This window comes from Theropithecus gelada, chromosome 6 (genome assembly GCF_003255815.1).
Source record: "Theropithecus gelada isolate Dixy chromosome 6, Tgel_1.0, whole genome shotgun sequence".
Taxonomy (NCBI): Eukaryota; Metazoa; Chordata; class Mammalia; order Primates; family Cercopithecidae; genus Theropithecus; species Theropithecus gelada.
The window spans coordinates 173,768,908-173,786,913 of NC_037673.1; the positions used below are offsets into that span (position 1 = coordinate 173,768,908).

At 58.2% G+C, this 18,006-nt stretch overlaps 2 protein-coding genes across 7 annotated transcripts; both read right to left on the bottom strand.

Annotated features, from left to right (window-relative positions):
- Positions 1–3,221: 3,221 nt before the first annotated feature.
- DOK3 (docking protein 3) lies at positions 3,222–9,495 on the bottom strand. Of its 2 annotated transcripts, none has more exons than XM_025386990.1 (6): positions 9,394–9,495; positions 8,604–8,704; positions 7,383–7,688; positions 4,483–4,582; positions 4,215–4,387; positions 3,222–4,133 (listed from the first exon to the last, which is right to left on the bottom strand). In XM_025386990.1, exons 2-6 carry the CDS (start codon positions 8,667–8,669, stop codon positions 3,456–3,458), a joined length of 1,323 nt encoding a protein of 440 aa, XP_025242775.1. In that variant the 5' UTR covers positions 8,670–8,704; positions 9,394–9,495; the 3' UTR covers positions 3,222–3,455. The 2 variants fall into 2 exon arrangements, with proteins under 2 accessions (XP_025242775.1, XP_025242774.1); XM_025386989.1 differs by lacking the exon at positions 9,394–9,495 and adding an exon at positions 8,930–8,980 and having other exon boundaries at positions 8,604–8,807.
- A 1,201-nt stretch (positions 9,496–10,696) lies between these two features.
- On the bottom strand, positions 10,697–16,403 carry DDX41 (DEAD-box helicase 41). Of its 5 annotated transcripts, none has more exons than XM_025386987.1 (17): positions 15,997–16,403; positions 15,803–15,913; positions 15,398–15,557; positions 15,229–15,303; positions 15,039–15,099; positions 14,795–14,931; positions 14,291–14,363; positions 14,021–14,174; positions 13,806–13,942; positions 12,794–12,956; positions 12,459–12,590; positions 12,127–12,198; positions 11,896–11,992; positions 11,612–11,761; positions 11,440–11,511; positions 11,214–11,324; positions 10,697–11,047 (listed from the first exon to the last, which is right to left on the bottom strand). In XM_025386987.1, exons 1-17 carry the CDS (start codon positions 16,021–16,023, stop codon positions 10,911–10,913), a joined length of 1,869 nt encoding a protein of 622 aa, XP_025242772.1. In that variant the 5' UTR covers positions 16,024–16,403; the 3' UTR covers positions 10,697–10,910. The 5 variants fall into 5 exon arrangements, with proteins under 5 accessions (XP_025242772.1, XP_025242773.1, XP_025242771.1 ...); XM_025386988.1 differs by having other exon boundaries at positions 15,398–15,626; XM_025386986.1 differs by having other exon boundaries at positions 13,806–14,174; positions 15,997–16,157.
- Between the last annotated feature and the right edge of the window lie 1,603 nt (positions 16,404–18,006).

The following is an 18,006-nucleotide window of genomic DNA, read 5'->3' on the forward strand; positions in this document are numbered from 1 at the left end:
CTGGGATTACAGGCGTGAGCCACGGTGCCCGGCCCTTGAAACACTTCTCCAGGTATCTCAGCAACAGGCTTCCAACTTTTTTTAGGTCTCTGCTCAGATGTTGCCTCCTCCCAGGGCCTTCCCTGATCACATCTGAAACAGCAACCCCCTGATGCCTCACCCGCATTGCACACTAGGCCCTCCCTCTGCTTTATTTTTCCCCATAGCATCTCCATCATCTGACATTCCGTATAAAGTGTTTGTTTACTTAGGAATCCCATAGCACCCGAGACATCTGGATGTGGAAGAGGCATCTCCAGAGTGCCTGTGTGCAGGGAGCTGGGGGAATGGGGACTCTCTGCAGTGCTCTTTCCAGGGTGTGCTCTTTGTTAGGACAATGAAGACACACAGCTTATGTGTCTTGTCTAACATTTCCCCAGGGCCTACACACAGTGGATGTGAATGAACACACGAAGAAAGGAAGGATTGACAAAGTGAAACAGCAAATGAGCAAAGGAAGAGGTGGCAGCCTGGGGGTCCTGGCAGTCCTCCAGCAGAGAGGACCCCTGGCTCCCATTCCTTGGGCTGGTGGAAAGCACAGGTCTGTGTCCCCGACTGCCCGGGAGCCTCCCAGCACAGGCAGCCCCTGGGTCGCAACTGGACCTGGACAGGGACACAGCGCCCTCTGGTGGCCAAGACTCCTGAGGCTCCAGGCCCAGGCCTCTAGAGTCCTGGTGGTTTCCAAGGACTTTCCCACAGTCCCCTTGGAATATCACAGAAATCCCTAAGAAACAAAGCAGCTCAGATTTGTAATGAAGGAAAGGATGCCATGCTGGGCACCCACAGTCAGTTCTAGCCATGCCCTTGACTCTCTGGGTGACCTTCAGTGTGCCCTGGGATTTGTTGAGCTGCCAAGGACTGGGCTTGGGTTTGCCACTGTAGGGAGTGGGGGTGCCTGCAGCAACACCTTGACTGCTCGCCTCTTGGGCTCAGCTTGCTAAGGCCTTACCCATCAGGAAGTGCTTGCATGAATGAGTAAGCTGAAATCTTCCTCCCCATGGCTCTAGCATCCCTCCAGGCTTTGCGTTGTGTCCACACACATGCTGGAAGAACACCAGTCTCCATTCCCCCAACCCCCTTTCACCCATGGGATCTGGAGATGCCTTTTCCACATCCAGATGTCCCGTGTGCAGTGGGATTACTAAATCTGGAGCTCAGGGGGAGGTCTGCACTGAAGACAGACCTTTGGGGTCAGCACCAAGGGTCTGTGACACCTGGAGAATGACTGGCTTGCTGAGGCCAGTGGTTCCCAGCCTAGGCTGCATATTACCATCATCGGGAAACCCAGTGAGCATTGAGGCCCAGACCCCACCTACCCAGACTGATGAACTCAGAGCCCCTGTGTGTGAAATGGATTTTTAAAATTGTTTATTCTCTTGGTAGGTCACTCACAGAACATGCATGGACAGTTTTATAGGCTTTCAGGAGATTCTTTGTGTAGCAGGGTTGAGCTACACTGTGTCAGAGCCTAGGACCCTGGGAAGAACTCAGAGAAGGCTGCAGTAGAGGCTGGGAAAGACAGAGTTATGAGGTAGGAGGAAAAGCAAGTAATGGGGGGTGTTTCAAGAACCAGAGCTGAGTGCTGCTGAGAAGTCAAAGTCCTTGTTGCTTTTGTTTTGGAGAATAACGTTGGTGACTCTAATAAGAGCCACATAATGGCATCATGGGGATGAAGGAGAGTTAATTGAGGGGAAAATAGGGGTAAGAAAGTGGAAATGAAAGTAATCAACAACTCTTTTGAAGAGTTTTTGCTGTGAAGAGGAACAGAGAAACAGGGAGGTGGCCAAAGGGGAATGTGAGGGCAAGGGAAGGTTTAAAATGTGACATTACAGAGCATGTTTGGGTGTGGCTGGAAAAGCCGCTGATAGGATAAATGGGCCCAGGAGAGAGCTGAAATTTCCAAGCTCTGAGGTGAGAGGAGCCGGGATCAGAGCATAGCTGGGGACAAACACTGTTGCGACTGTAGGGGTGGGAAGAAGACGGATGGATGCCAGTACACTTGCAGATGCAGTGGGAGAGCCTGACCTGTTTCCCCAACATGCCTGTGAGGAGACACTGGGTGGGGACAGACAGGAGGTTCTGGGGAGGAGAAAAGCTGCCCCTCTAGGGAACAGGGTCTCTGGTGGCAGGGAGCGCCTGCCCTGCACCGTTAAGGATGCAGTCAGCCTGTTTAAATGGGTTTTTTTGGCTATGGGCGGCTGTGTGCAGGCACAGAGGTCTGGGCTCATCCAAGGCCGGGGCCTTGCCAGACCAGTAAGATGAAAGGAGAGAGAAGGGGGGAAGGGACTATGGAGAACAGAGGGGATGGTGGGCAGAGGCCTGGAAGAGCCAGAAAAGGGTCCCGGTAGGTCGATGTGGCTAGGCAGGGGCGGTATTGGCCGTGCGAGAGGAAGTGAGCTGGAAGGAGGTGGCCAGAGGATGAGGCTTGGACACAAGAGAGCAAAAATTATGTGTCCGTCCTGAAAATGAGGTTCAGGATGTGCCAAGGGTGTGAGCAGCTGAGGTGGAGTTGCGGTGAGGGGCCAAGCAGCCAGACCCCTGGAGGCATGATGCTTGTGCGCATGGCTGGCTCCTAGGATGGCAACAGCAGCAGGAGCAGAGGAGGGAGCGCAGCATGGAAGTCTTCAGGAAACTTCTCTCCCCCGGAATGTCGGCTCCCGAACAGGACCAAGGCTGTCCTGAACACGGCCATGTCCCCCAGTGCCTGGCACTGAGTAGGCACACAGCAAAACTCTCATCTAGGATGATGCCTGATACATCATTTGTTCTCTCTCCTTTACAGATGAGGAGACTGAGGCCATGGGTTCCCAGAAGTATCTGCAAATTGTTGGAGTTTCAGCAGGGAACAAGTGTGTGGGGCGAGGGCGTCTCTGAAATCCCTTCCACCTGCTCCCTGCCCCCATTGCCTCCTCCCAGCTCCCCAGCTCGGGCCTCCGGGCCTCCAGTTGGGCCCTCATGTTGCTCCTTCCCCAGTCTGACAAACAAGCCTAGCGGTTCCCTCCGCCTGCCTCTTCGTGTCACTCTGGCCATGGAGGGCCACATGGAGTCCTAATGATCTCCATCCTGTCTGCTGCTGCAGTGGATTTGAGCCCATGGGTGGCAGGTCAGGCCCAGGTCACCTGTGCCCCTGGAACCGGCACAGGGCGCTGGTGCTGGCCGCAATGAACGTGGGCAGGGGCGTGTGCCGTGAGTGCCCCTGTTGGGCGCTGCTCTGAGCTTTATTATCTGCGAGTCTGCACACCGCGTTATGTGGCGGGCAGGGCAGGGCGGAGGTCCTCCACAGGCGGCCTGCCTCATTCCTGCAGGCCAGGGTAGACACAGGCGTGTGTCCGCATGGGCCCACTATGTGCCCACCATCCCACCCTCCTGTCCCAGGGGGAGCACCTCTCCCCTCTGGCCACCACTCTGCTGGGTGTTCAGGGCCGGTCACAAGGGGCAGGGCCCTTCCTCCGCTCACGACTCAGCAGGTTCACCAGCTTGGCCTTGAAGCCTGCCTGAGGGTCAGGGCGGCCTGTGCCCTCTGCCTCATCCAGCTCCAGCAGCCGCCGGTACTGGGCTTCCAGACTGCTGTCGTGGGCTGGGCTGGGCCAGCTCAAGTCTTCGCCGTTGTGGTAGATGGGACTGGCTGTGGGGCTGTGGCCGCCAGGGCCCTCGTGCCGCTCAGGTTCCCCGCTGTGCGGTGTGGGGCTGGCCTCCAGCACACACAGGTTCTCATAGAGGTGCTCCGTGCGTGGGAGCCCACTGGCACGCTTGCACACTGAGGCGTAGAGCCCGGATGCCGGATCGCTGGGCTCCAGGCCTAGCAGTAGCGGCAGGCTCTGCGGTCCGGGCTCAGCCAGGCGCACCCTCCTGGAGGTGGGTGGCTCAGGTCCTGGTGGCATCTCCCGCAGCTCTCCGGGGGCGTCCAGGGAGGGCAGAGAGGTGGCCCGTGGCAGGGGGCAGGGCTGGGCCCTGGCCAGCTCTGGCAGTCGCTCCCGCTGGCGGGTGATGGCCTCGGCCACAGCCCTGCACAGGTCGGGGGCACAGGGGGTGTGGAAGGCAAAGAGGCCCTCACCCGAGTCGCAGCGGCGGCCGGCTTCAAAGGAGAACACGCCCTGGGCACAGGCGACACGGGTGGGGATTAGCAGGAGGGTCCAGGGTGTCGGCCCCCCACCCTTCCCAGCCCTGCACCTCACCTTGTCAGAGCCGAACTTGCGTAGGAAGTGGTAGGGCCAGCTGTAGAGGACCTGGGTGACCTTGGCCTCCCTCAGCTGGATGGCATCTGGGCCCAGCACCAGCAGGGCCGGCCCCTTCAGCTGGCAGCGGGTGGCGGCCTCGGTCCTCTGCACCACCACGGGAAACTCGCCCACTGTGGCAGGTGGCCAGGACATCCCGGTCAGTCCCCCAAAGAGCCAGCCCTGGGTGTGGGGGGTGGAGGCTGCCCTTGCACCTCCTCCGACTTACCTTCCTGCCAGGAGGAGTAGATGGAGTTCTCCTCCATGGGGACCAGACCCCTCTTGGGAGACTGGGCGTCTGTGGATCCTGAGGAGGCCTCCCCTGTCCCCTGGGGAATGAGTCCAAGTCAAAGGTGGGAGCACCACACTCCCATGCCCTGTCCCCTCCCTTGGGGTCAGTATCCCAGGACTCCACCACAAGCCAGGGTCCCTTCTGAGCCTGTTCTCCCACCTGGCTCCCCACTGAGAGTGCTGGGCTGGGAAGGAGGTGCGGTGCTTGAGGGTGTCAGAGCTGCAGATCACTGGGGACACTAGGGGATGTCCCCTGCAGCCCCTGGGCTTGGCTGGGCCGGCTTCTGCATGTCTCTGACAGCCTCGAGCAGTACAGGGACAGGAGTGTTCCGGCTGGGACACACGTGTGAGCTGGGCGGGGAGCAGTACCCCAGGTGTCTTCTTCCATTTCACTGCAACCACCTGCTACGACCCTGCAAGGTGCCCCCAATCTCTGCCTATGCCTCATCCCTACACCCAGGCCTTCAGTTGTCCTCTAGCTCTTTCCCACTCAGCCCGTCTACTAGGACCACCCTGGCCCATAGCAACACGGCCGGGTCAAATGCCACAGCTTCCTCACCGGGCTCCTTGCTCCTGTCAACTGCCTTTTTTTTTTGAGATGGAGTCTTGCTCTGTCACCCATACTTGAGTGCAATGGCGAGATCTCAGCTCACTGCAACCTCCACCTCCTGGGTTTAAGTGATTCTCGTGCCTCAGTCTCCCAAGTGGCTGGGATTACAGGTGCCCACCACCACGCCTGGCTAATTTTTTGTATTTTTAGTAGAGACAGGGTTTTGCCATATTGGGCAGGCTGGTCTTGAACTCCTGACCTCAGGTGATCCACGTGCTTCGGCTTTCCAAAGTGCTGGGATTACAAGCGTGAGCCACCATGCCTAACCTCAACTGCCTTTTGTTTTTTTATTTTTTAAATATGATAAAATACAGAGAACATAAAATTTACTGTTTTAACTATCTTACATTTTTTTTTGTTTGTTTTTTGAGACACAGTCTTGCTCTGTCAGCCAGGCTGGAGTGCGGTGGCACAATCTCAGCTCACTGCAACCTCTGCCTCCCAGACTCAAGCAATTCTCCTGCCTCAGCCTCCGAAGTAATAGCTGGGATTACAGGTGTGTGCTACCACGCCCGGCTAATTTTTGTAATTTTTTTTTTTAGTAGAGGTGGGGTTTCACCATGTTGGCCTGGCTGGTCTCGAACTCCTGACCTCAAGTAATCCACCTGCCTCGGCCTCCCAAAATGCTGGGATTACAGGTGTGAACCACCACGCCTGGTCCATTTTACATCTTAAAGTGTATCACCAGTGCTTTTTTTTTTTTTTTTTGAGATGGACTTTTGTTCTCGTTGCCCAGGCTGGAGTGCAATGGTGCAATGGCGCCATCTTGGCTCACCGCAACCTCCGCCTCCCAGGTTCAAGTGATTCTCCTGCCTCAGCCTCCCGAGTAGCTGGGATTACAGGCATGTACTACCACACCCAGCTAATTTTGTATTTTCAGTAGAGACGGGGTTTCTCCACGTTGAGGCTGGTCTCGAACTCCTGACCTCAGGTGATCTGCCCACCTCAGCCTCCCGAAGTGCTGGGATTACAGGCGTGAGCCACTACGCCCGGCCACCAGTGCTTTTTAGTATATTCACAAGGTTGTGCAGCTGTTGCCACTGTCTAGTTCCAGAACTTTTCCATCATCCCACATGGAAACCCTGTACCCGTGAGCTGCCACTCCCCACTTCTCCCTTCCCCCAGCTCCTGGCAAGACTCATCTGATTTCTATCCCAACAGAGTTACCTAGTCTGTGCATTTCTTTTTCTTTTTTCCTTTTCTTTTTTTTTTTTAGAGACAGGGTCTCACTATGTTGCCCAGGCTGATCTTGAATTCCTAGGCTCAAGCAATCCTCCTACCAAAGTGGGGGATTACAGGCGTGAGCCACTGCGCCTGGCCCGTTTGTTCATTTTTATGGCTGAGTAGTATTCCATCTTGTGGACAGACCACGTTTTGTTTATCCATTTGTCAGCTGATGGCTACGTAGGCTGTTTCCACCTTCTGGTGGCCGTGAGTAGTGCTGCTATGGGGTTTTTTTTGAGATAGGGTCTTGCTCTGTCTCCCGGGCTGGAGTGAAGTGGCACGATTACGGCTCACTGCAGCCTCGACCTCTAGGGCTCACGCGATCCTGCCGCCTCACATGTACATGTTTTGTTTGAACACCTGTTCTAGTTCTCTTGGGCACACACCTAGGAGTGGACCTGTGGGCCACATGGTAACTCTGTTTACCTCTTTGAAGAACCCCCAGGCTCACTTCCTTTTGACCCATCACAGACCTTGTGGGGCTTTACAAACGTGTCTGGCTACAACCCTCCAAAGCCTTCGCCTCACACTCAGAACAGAACCACACACATGGCCTGGGGCATTTCAGCTGCTCCCCTAAGTTCCGTGATTTGGCTTCCTCCTGCACTCCTATCCTTCCAGCCATGTCGCCTTCTTTCTGCCCTTAAACACCCCACACTGTCCGACCTTGGGGCCTCTGCCCACGGGACTGCCTCTGTTCATAACTCCCCAGGCTGCCCCTGTCCTCAGACCTTTGCCCAGTGGGCTCCTGTCATTCAGGGCCCTCCTCTGAGAGGCCTTCCCTGACCACCCTGCCCGTCGCACCCTCACTTCCTTCTGCTCCCCTGGTGGTCCATTTTCTCCACGGCACGCGTGGCCCTCTGAGAGTCATTATAGATTTACTTTTCCCAGGATTGTAGGTGCTCGGTGGAGCTTGCTGGGTGACGGGATGTGAGTGAGCATGGAGGTGGACAAGCGGGGGGCAGGTGCCCCAGTCCAACCACCCCCCTGCCCGCCGCACTCACCGGGAAGGCCAGCTGGCAGATGGGGCCCATCCAGGCCTGGCGGTGCTGCGCGGCCAGCAGGTGGCTTCGCTCGGTGGTGGTGAGCAGGAAGGCACTGGTGTCCCGGGGGCAGCTCTCACCGTCGGCCGGCAGCACCGACACACAGTCAGCCAGGCGGATGACCCGTCGCTCCCCTCGCCGGCCAGGCCCTGCCGACCTGTCACCTGCTGCTCCCAGGCCACCATCCCGGACCTCCCAGCTCTCCAGCCGTGCCACGCCTGATGGGCCTCCTGCATACAGCAGAGCCCACACCTTCCGCCAGCACTTCTGCGGGAGAGGCGGGGGAGAGCGAAGACTCTTGGGTGGCAGATTCTCCGTGCCACTCAGTTCAGCACAAGCTGCTTGGCAAACGCTCCCAGCCAGGAGTGGGCCTCTGCTCCCTAGTTTCTCAGGGCGCCAGGAAGGAGGCCTTGGCTGGGCTTGGGACTGGTCAGCCCTGGGTTCAAATCCCAGCCCGCTCTTCCCGAACTGTGACCTCCACAAGCATCAGTGTCGTCTCTCAAAAGGCCACGAGAACACGAGTTGGGGCTGCTACCGGGTCATGTTTGTAAAGCCTCCAGTGGCTGGGCAGACCACCAGACACTGCCATTATGTTGGCTCCTCTTGCCCCCAAAAAGGGGCACTTGGGCCACAGGCCAAGGGCTGGGGTGGGAGGGAGGCCTCCGCCTCACGCTGGTAAGGAAGGAAACATGCAAATAGCTTCGAGCAAAGGAAATCGACGGTTTATCTGCCTGGGCAGCAGCTGCAGCTGAGCTGCGGGGGTGTGGGGCCACTGCCGAGGAGAGGTGACCCCCCTGCCTCACTGCTCCCAGGACAGTGCCGCTGCAGGGAGGGGCTCCACCCTTGGGACTCCAGCTCAGCCCCTCACCCTCCCTAGGGCCCGCAGTGGGTCAGAGGCCATGAAGCTCTTCCCTGCTGGGAGGTTTGAGCCTTCGACCCTCTCCCGCTCCTGTATTCCCCGTCTCTCCCAGAGGCAGGGTCTGGCAGAGACTGCTCAGCCCCTGCCATCTCTGGCCGAGACCCGTGCTCTGTTCCACTCCCCATACCTGGGGTGGGATCCTTCACCCTGACTCCCTTCCCAAGTCTCCCAGGTCTGCCTGGGCTGTCCGAGGCAGGGGCAGAGGCTGCATTCTCCACCCACTGTTGGTCCTTGGCAGCTGCCTGGCAGCCAGGAGTCCCCACCTTGCCAAACTTGACATGCTGCTGGTAGAGGATGCCATCCTTGATAGGGGTCTCCACAGGGTCCATGGTCACGGCAGGGAGCAGGGCCGCCGCTTCGAGACCTGGGGAGACGGATGACAGGCTGGACAGGAACTCCTCACACTTCCCCTTCTGTCCACTTCCCGTCCCTCCGTCCAGAGCAGCCGCAGGCGGGGGGAGGGGAACCTGTCTTCAGCTCGGGCTGGGGCAGCGTGGATTTCCTTCCTGGGGTTCTGGCTGCCCAAGGTGCCCACACCTACCTGGAGGGAGTCCCTGGCCGCCTGAAGGCAAACAGCCTGCGCCCGCACCTGGTTCAGCTGGGCACGAGCGTCTGGTGGCAGGCTGGCTCCCTGCGTCATGCGTTCCCGCCTTCCCCCGACCCGCCCTGGGCAGCTGTGCACCCTGGCCTGACACTCCCTGGCCGTGCCTCCAGCCGGGACCCTTCTCTAGCCAACTCCTGGCTTTCCCACTCGGCGTCCCAGCTTGAGCGCCTCACCCCATCTTGCTGCTCTTTCTCCCTGAAATCTCTCATGTTCACCTGCTCCTCTCCACCCGACGAGCCGCTGAACGTTGCCAGCCTTGGCATCCCCCTGGGGGACACAGCCCCACTGGGGCCCCATGCAGCACTCTCCACAACCCAAGACCACCCTGTCTCTCCCTTTCCTGGGCTGCAGCCCTGTCTCCTCAGCCCAACACTCCGGGGCCCGTGTGTTCTGGCCTCCATCTCCCCCAGGCTCATTCCCCCAGACCAGCCCCTCCGGGGCCTCCTCACCACTGTGCCGCCTGGGGTGGTGGGTCACCTCTTCCTCTTGGAGGCCTTCCCTGAGAGCACAAAGGCCCTCACGGTATACGCTCACGCTGGGTATCCAGTCCACATGGGATCCACACCCCTGAATGGCCCCAACCACGTGAGTGTGGGTGGCAGGTCCCAGTGGGCCCCGGAGAGGTCACATGTTCATTTAAAGCGTTGCTTCCTGCTGGGGGCTCATTTTGTTGGCTTGCCTAGCAGGAGACCAGTAGCGGGGCTGTGTGTGTGTATCTTTATTCTGGAACAGTCTCAGGTCATTCAGGGTCACCTCTGGGAGAGAACATGGAAGCAGGCTAAGGAATGCCGTTTGAGCGTGCACTTGGCCAGGAAATATTTCCTAAAGGCCTCCCAGCACCCGGCTCTGTGCCCACTGTGCCCAGGCAGCCCTGAGCTCCAGCCACCTCAGACACCATGTCCTTTGCATTCTCATCGCCATTTCAACAGTGAGGAAATGAGTGCTTAGAAAAATTAAGTAACTTGCCCAAGGCCACACACCAAGTGACACATATGGCTTGAGCAACCGCCGTCCCACTGGAATGAGCATGTGGCCATACACACAAAGTGCCCGGTTCAGAGGAAGTGTGGCCGCCTGTGCCGTTCCCTGCCTACCTCTCGCCAGATGCCGAGATCCTGCTTCATCTGCCAGCGGTCTTGTGACTGCCGTCCACGTTTCTGTGTGTGCGTCCTTCTCTCCCCTCGCCTGAGAGCTTCCCAGGTAGCCATCTCCCTGGCCCGTCTAGATCCTCACAGCTCAGCAGAGCTGGGCACAGAGCAGGCTTAGGGGGAGCTTGTGGCCTGAACGGCAGTTCTATGACATCTGCTGCCTCCTCAGTCAACAGAGCAGAGGGCTTCCTACAGGTGGCTGGCGCAGGCAGGCAGTGGGTGGGGAGCCTCAGGCAAGCAGCAGCCCCCCAAGGGGCTTCAGGAGAAGCCCCTGAAACATGACACCACTGACAAGAAGAGTGAGCCCGAGAGCTGTGGCAGCTGGCCAGGGAGAGCAGAGAATCCAAGCACTTCTCCTTGGCCTGCCAGTGTGGTCCCTCCTTGAGTCATAAATTCACACAACCCAATGGAGAGATGCTGAGTCCCCAGAGGCGGGCACCAGCTCGGTGGCTCCTTCCATGCCCAAGTACCAGCAGGCCGGGTGTTGGCAGTGCTAGCGGGAGACGCTGGGGCCTTGCCTCAGAGGGGCTCCAGAGGCCACAGGTGATGTCTGCCCCAGGAACCAGGGGGCAGATGAGATGAAACACAGAGGCAGGGCCAGGGCTGGGATAGAGGTTTGTGCTTTAATGGCAGCTGGGGTGAAAGGAAACAAAAATAGTAATTCTGAGGAGCACAGGGAACAGGCAACCAGGACCAGTCTGGCCCAGCCCAGGCCAGCCGAGCTGAGATGCTGGTTCTGTCCAGGGGGCTGCTGTGTGTGTAGACTGGCGGCAATCTTGGGGACCGAGGCCCCTTGGAGAGGAGGGAAGACCATCGGGTCAGAAGTCCATGGAACTGTGGGCCAGGTAGTCCTTGCGGCCGATGTTGCTGACCTGCTTGGTCTGCATAGCCTCGAGTTTGGGGCAGTCGGTGATCCGATGGCCCAGGCCCCCGCAGAAGGCACAGCCGCGCTCTCCTGGGGGAATGGGGACAGGGATCAGCCAAGTCAAGGGCCAGGATCCATGCCCTGGACCTCAGGCACCCTGTTAGGCACCCTCGGTCCCTGTTTCGTGTTTCTGAATTCCAGCACCCCCTCCTGCCACCCGCCGGCTGGGGACTCAGGGATCCCGCTCCGCAGTCACCTCCAATGTCCAGCATGGACTCGTCCCCGCAGTGCAGCACCTGCAGCACAGGCGGCACCTTCTGCCTGGCTTCCAGCAGCAGCGCTTTCAGGTCCATCAGCACTGACTCATCTGGTGGAGGAGTGGGGAAGCATCAGGGCCCATCCTGGGCCCTGTGGCCAGAACCTGGGTGGCCATAGGCAGGGGACCCGGGGAATAGCTAAGGTGGCTCTGGTGACAGACTCACCACAGGCTTTGTTGATGAAGGTAGTGGCGATGCCTGTGTTTCCCGAGCGCCCGGTGCGGCCAATCCGGTGTACTGCAGAGAGAGGGACAGACTCTGGCCCACTGCTGGACGCCAGGTGCCTGGCTTGGCCCTTCCCCAGCCTAGCCCATGCCCTTGGGCCCCAGGCCCCTACCATAGTTCTCAATCTCCTCCGGCATGTCATAATTTATGACGTGCTGGATGGCAGGAAAGTCCAGGCCCTTGGAGGCAACGTCTGTGGCTACTAGGACATCCTTCTTGCCCTCCCGGAATGCCTCGATGGCCTTAGTCCGTTCCTCCTGGTCTGGGGAGGGTCAGGCAGACACTGTTAGAGCCACCACGGGATAGGGGAGTGGCAGGCCGCCCAACTAGGGGAAGGCGTGAGGTCAAGCGCCGCTATTGCGGCAGGGTCCAAGCCAGTGTGTGCACCACCCTGACCTTTGCCCCCATGGATGGCTACGGCCTCAACCCCCTTGAGCAGCAGGTACTCGTGGATGGCGTCCACATCTGCCTTCTTCTCTGCAAAGATGAGTACCTGTCCGGAAAGACAAACTCCAGTCAGGGGCTAACTGCCCGGGCACCCACTTCACCTCCCCCGGCACTCTGTCCCCTCCAAAGCCCTGCCTGGTCCTAGGGACTCTGGCCCCAGCCTGGCCTGGCTGCACTCACAGGTGGGGGCGTCTTCTGCAGGCACTCGAGCAGGTACACCATCTTGGCCTCCTCCTTCACATATTCTACCTCCTGCCACCACAAGGTGATCTTGAGGTTAGGTTTACCCGCCACAGCCCTGCCACAGCCCGTCATCTGGACCATGAGGTGACCAGAAACCTCTGGCTGCCAAGGGCTGGGTGTCCTAAAAATTTCCCTGGTTAAGGGTCAGGGGCTTTGAACGAAACCCCCAGTTCCCACAAGGTAGACCCCCGGCTCCAATCAGCTTCAGGGAGCCTTATCAGATCCAGCCCCCACAGGTGAGAGACCGCCCATCAGGAGCGCCGGCCCACCTGGATGACATCCAGGCTGGCAGCCCCAGCGCGCCCCACGTTGATGGTGACAGGCTTTACAAGGGCACTCTTAGCAAAGTTCTGAATCTTCTTCGGCATGGTGGCACTGAAGAGCAGGGTCTGTCGCTGGCCCTGAGGAAGTGGGGGGGTTGCGACCAAGGGCATGCAGGGCTGGGCTGAGGGGCATGGGGTCTGAGGAAGCTGAGCAACTGACACACAGCCCACGAAGTATGAGCAGTGGGTGGTGTGGTCAGAGGCGTGGGGTCTCCACAGTTTGATGTGGTGTGCAGTGGTGGGGTGGTGTAGGGGTGCCCTGGCTGGGCGGGGGCAGGCACCTTGAAGTAGGAGAAGATGGTGCGGATGTCGCCCTCGAAGCCCATGTCGATCATGCGGTCAGCCTCATCCAGGGCCAGGTAGCGACAGATGTCTAGGCTGACCATCTTCTTCTGCAGCAAATCCATGAGGCGCCCTGGGGTGGCCACCATCATGTGTACACCGCTGGGGACCAAGCAGAGACCCTGAGGTTGGGGCCACTGGCCTAACACCTACCTTAAGGCAAACAGACACCCTGCATCTGTTCTGCTGTCTGTCCTCCTTCCTATTTCTTTGTCCCCTTCTCATCGTTCCCACCACCTGCCCTATGTATAGCACGCAACTCTCTCCCAAGGCACTGCAGCCATCTTTACCACCGATCAGCCTAGCACGCCCTTCCCCCTTCTCCTGGGTCAGTCCTCTCACCCAGAAGCGCTGTCCTGAAGCTCCAGAGGCTTTACTCGGGGCTCACTTTCCTGGTCCACTGGCTTCATCTTTTCTGTGCCCACATCTCCCTAAGACTCAGAAGTCCATAGAGAAAGGCCTCTGGGATGGGGTCTGGCCCATCTGTAAACAGAGGGCCTGGTCCAGGGCCTCTGGCGATCTGCAGAGGACTGCACAGCACGGAAAGGACACAAGTGCCACTGGGATCCAGCCCTACCCCAGTGCCTCAACCTCCTTTACTGACCACTGAATGACCCTGACATTCCTGGGCCGTCCACCTCTGTGTTTTCAGCCTGGACTGCTCCTCTTCCAAATTCAAACGTCACCTTCCCTGCAAAGCCTGCTCTGAGCTCCCACCTCCCAGATGTCCCCAGCAAGGTGCGCCATTCCATCTGCTGTGCTCCCACAGCACCGGGCCACATCCCTCTGTCCTCCCCCAACTGACCTCCCCATTAGACTGGGAGCTCCTTGAGGGTTGGACTCACAGCAGCCCTCTGTGAAGATGTGTGGAGTGGCTAAGGTAAAGGGTCCTTTAGCTTTTCCACGGACTCGCAGGTGGCAGAGGTGGGGGCAGGGAGCGCCAGCACTCACTGTCGGATGGTCTCCATCTGCTCCTTCACGGACATGCCCCCAATGCAGAGCGCGCAGCGCAGGAGTGGTGAGCTGTCCTCCTGCAGCAGGCGGCAGTAATACTCCAGGATGCCATGGGTCTGCCGGGCCAGCTCCCGCTGCAGGCAGAGGGACAAAGGCTGGTACCAGATGGCAGCCCCAGTCTCTGGCCTGCCCTCCGGGCCAGCCTGTCTTACCGAGGGGCATATGATGAGTCCGTAGGGCCCCTCGCGCTTGGAGAAGGGTAACCTCTTCTCTTGTTCCAGGCAGAACATGATGACAGGCAACGTGAACACCAGCGTCTTGCCTGAACCCGTGAAGGCAATGCCTATCATGTCACGGCCAGATAGACTGTTGGGAGAGGATGACCCGAGAGCCAATTTCAACAGAAGATGAAGGACACCTAGCCATTGCTCCTCCCCATTCCCGCCCTCCTCAAGGACCCCAGGTCCACAGTCCACACTCACATGGTGGGGATGCCCTGGATCTGAATGGGTGTTGGGTGGTGAATGCCTTTCTTCTTCAGGCCTCTCAGGATGGCTATGAAAACCAACAGACATCGTCCTTGTGACTCACAGGTACTTTCTCAGAGCCCCAAAGCCTGTAAAACTGGCACTACCCCTATAAGTTGCAGATGATGAAACTGAGGCTCAGAGCAAGAGAGAGAGAGAGAGAGGAAAAAAAAACAAACAAAAAAGAGACTTGTCCAAGGCCCACAGGCTAGGTGCAGCCAGGACTTGTACCCAGTGCCTATGCCCAATGGCACTTTCCTCCTGAAGCTTTGTAACAGCAGAGAACAATGAACATGTACAGCTGGGGCAACAAGGAACCTAAAGAAACTTCTCCTCAAATCCCTCCAGCCCCAGTGACTGGATCCAATGCAGATGTGGCTGAACTCAGGGTGGGCTCGGACATAACCTCACAGGCATTTGATTATAAAAGTGTGGTATCTCTCTCCGGTCCCTGACTACCTGCAGGAAACTTCATTTCCTTGAAGCTCTTGATGGGTGGTGGGATACCGTCTCCCTCCACCAGGATGTGGTATTTCTTCCGCACGCGCTCATGTCGCTCTTCAGACATGCTCAGGACATAACGGGGCGGAGTCCAGCTGTGGATGGGTAACAGGGATCAAGAGAGCTCTGGGAACAGCTGGCCTGGGAGCAACCCTGCATGTACCATCCTAAGCAAGGGCAACTGCAGACTGTACAGACATACCTGGTTTTGATGGGGTCATCATATGTGATGCCCTTGGCCATCTCCTTCACTGACATCAATGCTGAGGAGAAAGACATGGCTCAGGGCTGGCTCCTACTTCTGAGAAGCCAGATCCCTTGAGATATAACATGCCTGGGGCTGAGAGGAGGAGACTCAGTCTACCTCCTCACTATCCTGGCTACAACCATACCTCGGCCCTCAGCCACACTCTCCAGGATCTTCTCTTCTTCCTTCAGCTGCTTCTCCTTGGCAGACTCTTTGCGGGCTAAGAAAAGAAATGGAAGATGTCAGAGAGATACCAACACGGTGCGCCAGGCTCGGCTTCTCCTTTCCCGCCCCGGCAGTGCTGCCCAGCCCACCTTCAGCCTTCTCTTTAAGGTGCTGGTGCTGATCCAGGAGGCTGACGTTGGACTGAGGGCCTAGCGGGATGTCGTCCTCATCTCCCCGGGGTTCACTACCGCTGTCCTGCTGCTCTTCCTCCGCAGCTCCCTTGCGTCTTCGCTGCAGCAGCTTCTGGAGCTGAGGTTCCACCCGGGACCCACAGATAGAATGGGAATGGGGTCCACAGGGCCAGCGTCAGGATCCTGGCTTTGGGACGAGGATCCTGTGCCCGAGGCGCAGAACCGCCCTACCCCTCAGATCAGGCCGTCGGTCCCTCGTTTGTCTGGGGGCCGCGCCCCGGTGTACTAAAGCTCACTCCTCAGATTGCCCTCCCTACGACCGGCGGTCACGGCCCCATCCCTCCCCGGACGTGGGCCCCTCACCAGTAGCTGCCGGCGCTGCCGTAACGGCACATAGGGCACGTAGTCCTCGTCGTCCTCATCCTCCGCCTCGGAGCGGCTTCCTCCGGCAGGCACCTCGTCGGTGCGAGCCCGCTGCAAGCATACGTAAGTCAGGCACGGCCTGCTCCCCACTTCACGCCCGCTCTCACCCGCGAGGAGCCTCGCCTCTCTCCTACCTTCCGTTCGGGTTCCGACTCCTCCATTCTTTGCTGCACGCATGCGCGCCACGGCGAAACCCCGCCTCATCTTTGCGTGGGACCCAATCCGATGTGAAGAAGCGAACGTCGGCGCCTAGCAACGACCTCGGAGTTCCGGATCGCGCAGAGGGACAAATTTGCTCGGGAGCTGCTCTCGCACGGCGAAGCGTCGACGCTTTCCTGGGTGGTTACGCGACAGTTGCCAGGACCGAGGGCGAAACTGGCCGCAAGGCATTGTGGGACACCGGAGGACTTGGAGCATGCGCCAAAAGGCTCAACCCAGGCCCACCGGAAGAGGAAGACGCACGCAGCGGAGACCGCTGATCCGAGTCGGGGCGGGCCGCCGGGTCCCCAACCTCTCCCTGAGCATGGCGTCTTGGGCACGCCCCTACCGGCGGACAGTGCGTCCTCTAGGGCCGGGAGCGCTGGGCCGAGTCCGCGTGGGCCGCCTGCGCTTCCATCCCTGCCAGGGCCGCCGGGGTTGCGGGATAAACCGCTCCACGCACCCTGCCGCCCTGACTGCGCCTGTGTGACACCTATGTTCAGTGGTGGGGGACGCATCAGAAACGGATGGCAGTGGTTTTGAACTGGGAGGCCCTGTATAAATGTAAACGGTTATTACTGTAAATGCCCTAACAGAGCTCCCTGGGGGGCGCTTCCAGGGAAGCGTGGGAATCTCAGGCTGGGAGAGGAGAGGCGTCCTGGGCCAGGGCGCTGCAGGAATACAGGTCTGGCGATGTGCAAGTACACAGATTCACCAGGCAACAGCATTGCGGCTAGGGTGGGATGGGGAAGCCGGAGCTAAGGCCAGAAAAGGAGATTGCGACCAGAGCATACCTGCTGTGACTCTCAGAGTAAGTGGTTTCAACTTTAATATTAGAGACTTCTAAGGAGGAATGACTTGGTCAGCTCTGTGCTTTCTTTCCTTCAAAAGTGTGTGCTGGGCATTGGTACTGCGCTCAAGCAGATGATAATCAAGACACATACCTGGTGTGCGAGGAGCTTATGGATTAGTTGACACTAGAAATATAGACAGATAACTGGTCTTGAAGTTAAAGATTCTGGGGGCCGGGCGCGGTGGCTCACGCCTGTAATCCCAACACTTTGGGAGGCCGAGGCGGGCGGATCACGAGGTTAGGAGATCGAGACCATCCTGGCTAACACGGTGAAACCCCGTCTCTACTAAAAATAAAAAAATTAGCCGGGCGTGGTGGCGGGCGCCAGTGGTCCCAGCTACTCGGGAGGCTGAGGCAGGAGAATGGTGTGAACCCGGGAGGGGGAGCTTGCAGTGAGCTGAGATGGTGCCACCGCACTCCAGCCTGGGCGACAGAGCGAGACTCCATCTCAAAACAAACAAACAAAAAACCTAAGACAAGGTACCGCTTTTGGAAGTGTCATAGTTTTCATAGTACAATAGCCTCTTAGCTGAGATGTGAAGGATACACAGGAATTCATGAAAAACGGGGAAAATTAAAGGAGGAGGAAAATATGTGAAAGTTGGGAGACCTGCGGTTGTGAGACCTTACTGGAGAGGAAGGTCGTCCAGCATGGCTGGAACAAGTACTGGAGTCAGGGGCCCAGGCACGAAGGATGGGCTGCTTGATCAGACCTGCAAATTTTGAATGAAGCAGAATTTTAGGTAGTGTTGCCAATTCAACTGCAGGGCAGGAGTGTAGTACAAGAGCCCATGGGAGAGGGGAACACAGCCAATAAATTTACAGAGAAAGGTTTCACAGGGATTTCACAGCGTCCACATTTCCCTTGGGGATTGGGAAAGACCAGGGACCAGGAATTGTGAGTCTGTGGGCACTGCTGTTCTTTTATTTAGTAAAGAAAGCTTAGGCTGGGCACAGTGGCTCGTTCCTGTAATCCCAGCTCTCTGGGAGGCCAAGGCAGGAGGATCACTTGAAGCCAGGAATTCGAGGCCAGCTTGGACAACATAGCAACACCCCCCATCTCTGTAAAAAAAAAATAAAGAAGCTGGTGCTT

What these genes read in the sequence shown, in the direction of transcription:
- DOK3 (XM_025386989.1), bottom strand. Translation starts at nt 8,980, where the DNA reads ATGACGCAGGGAGCCAGCCTGCCACCAGACGCTCGTGCCCAGCTGAAC. An exon ending in TCTGCCAGCTGGCCTTCCCG is followed by an intron (nt 4,583 to 7,382) that starts GTGAGTGCGGCG and finishes CTCATTCCCCAG; the next exon opens with GGGACAGGGGAGGCCTCCTC. An exon ending in CTACTCCTCCTGGCAGGAAG is followed by an intron (nt 4,388 to 4,482) that starts GTAAGTCGGAGG and finishes CACCTGCCACAG; the next exon opens with TGGGCGAGTTTCCCGTGGTG.
- DDX41 (XM_025386984.1), bottom strand. Translation starts at nt 16,066, where the DNA reads ATGAGGCGGGGTTTCGCCGTGGCGCGCATGCGTGCAGCAAAGAATGGA. An exon ending in CCTTAAAGAGAAGGCTGAAG is followed by an intron (nt 15,304 to 15,397) that starts GTGGGCTGGGCA and finishes TTCTTTTCTTAG; the next exon opens with CCCGCAAAGAGTCTGCCAAG. An exon ending in GAGTGTGGCTGAGGGCCGAG is followed by an intron (nt 15,100 to 15,228) that starts GTATGGTTGTAG and finishes CTTTCTCCTCAG; the next exon opens with CATTGATGTCAGTGAAGGAG.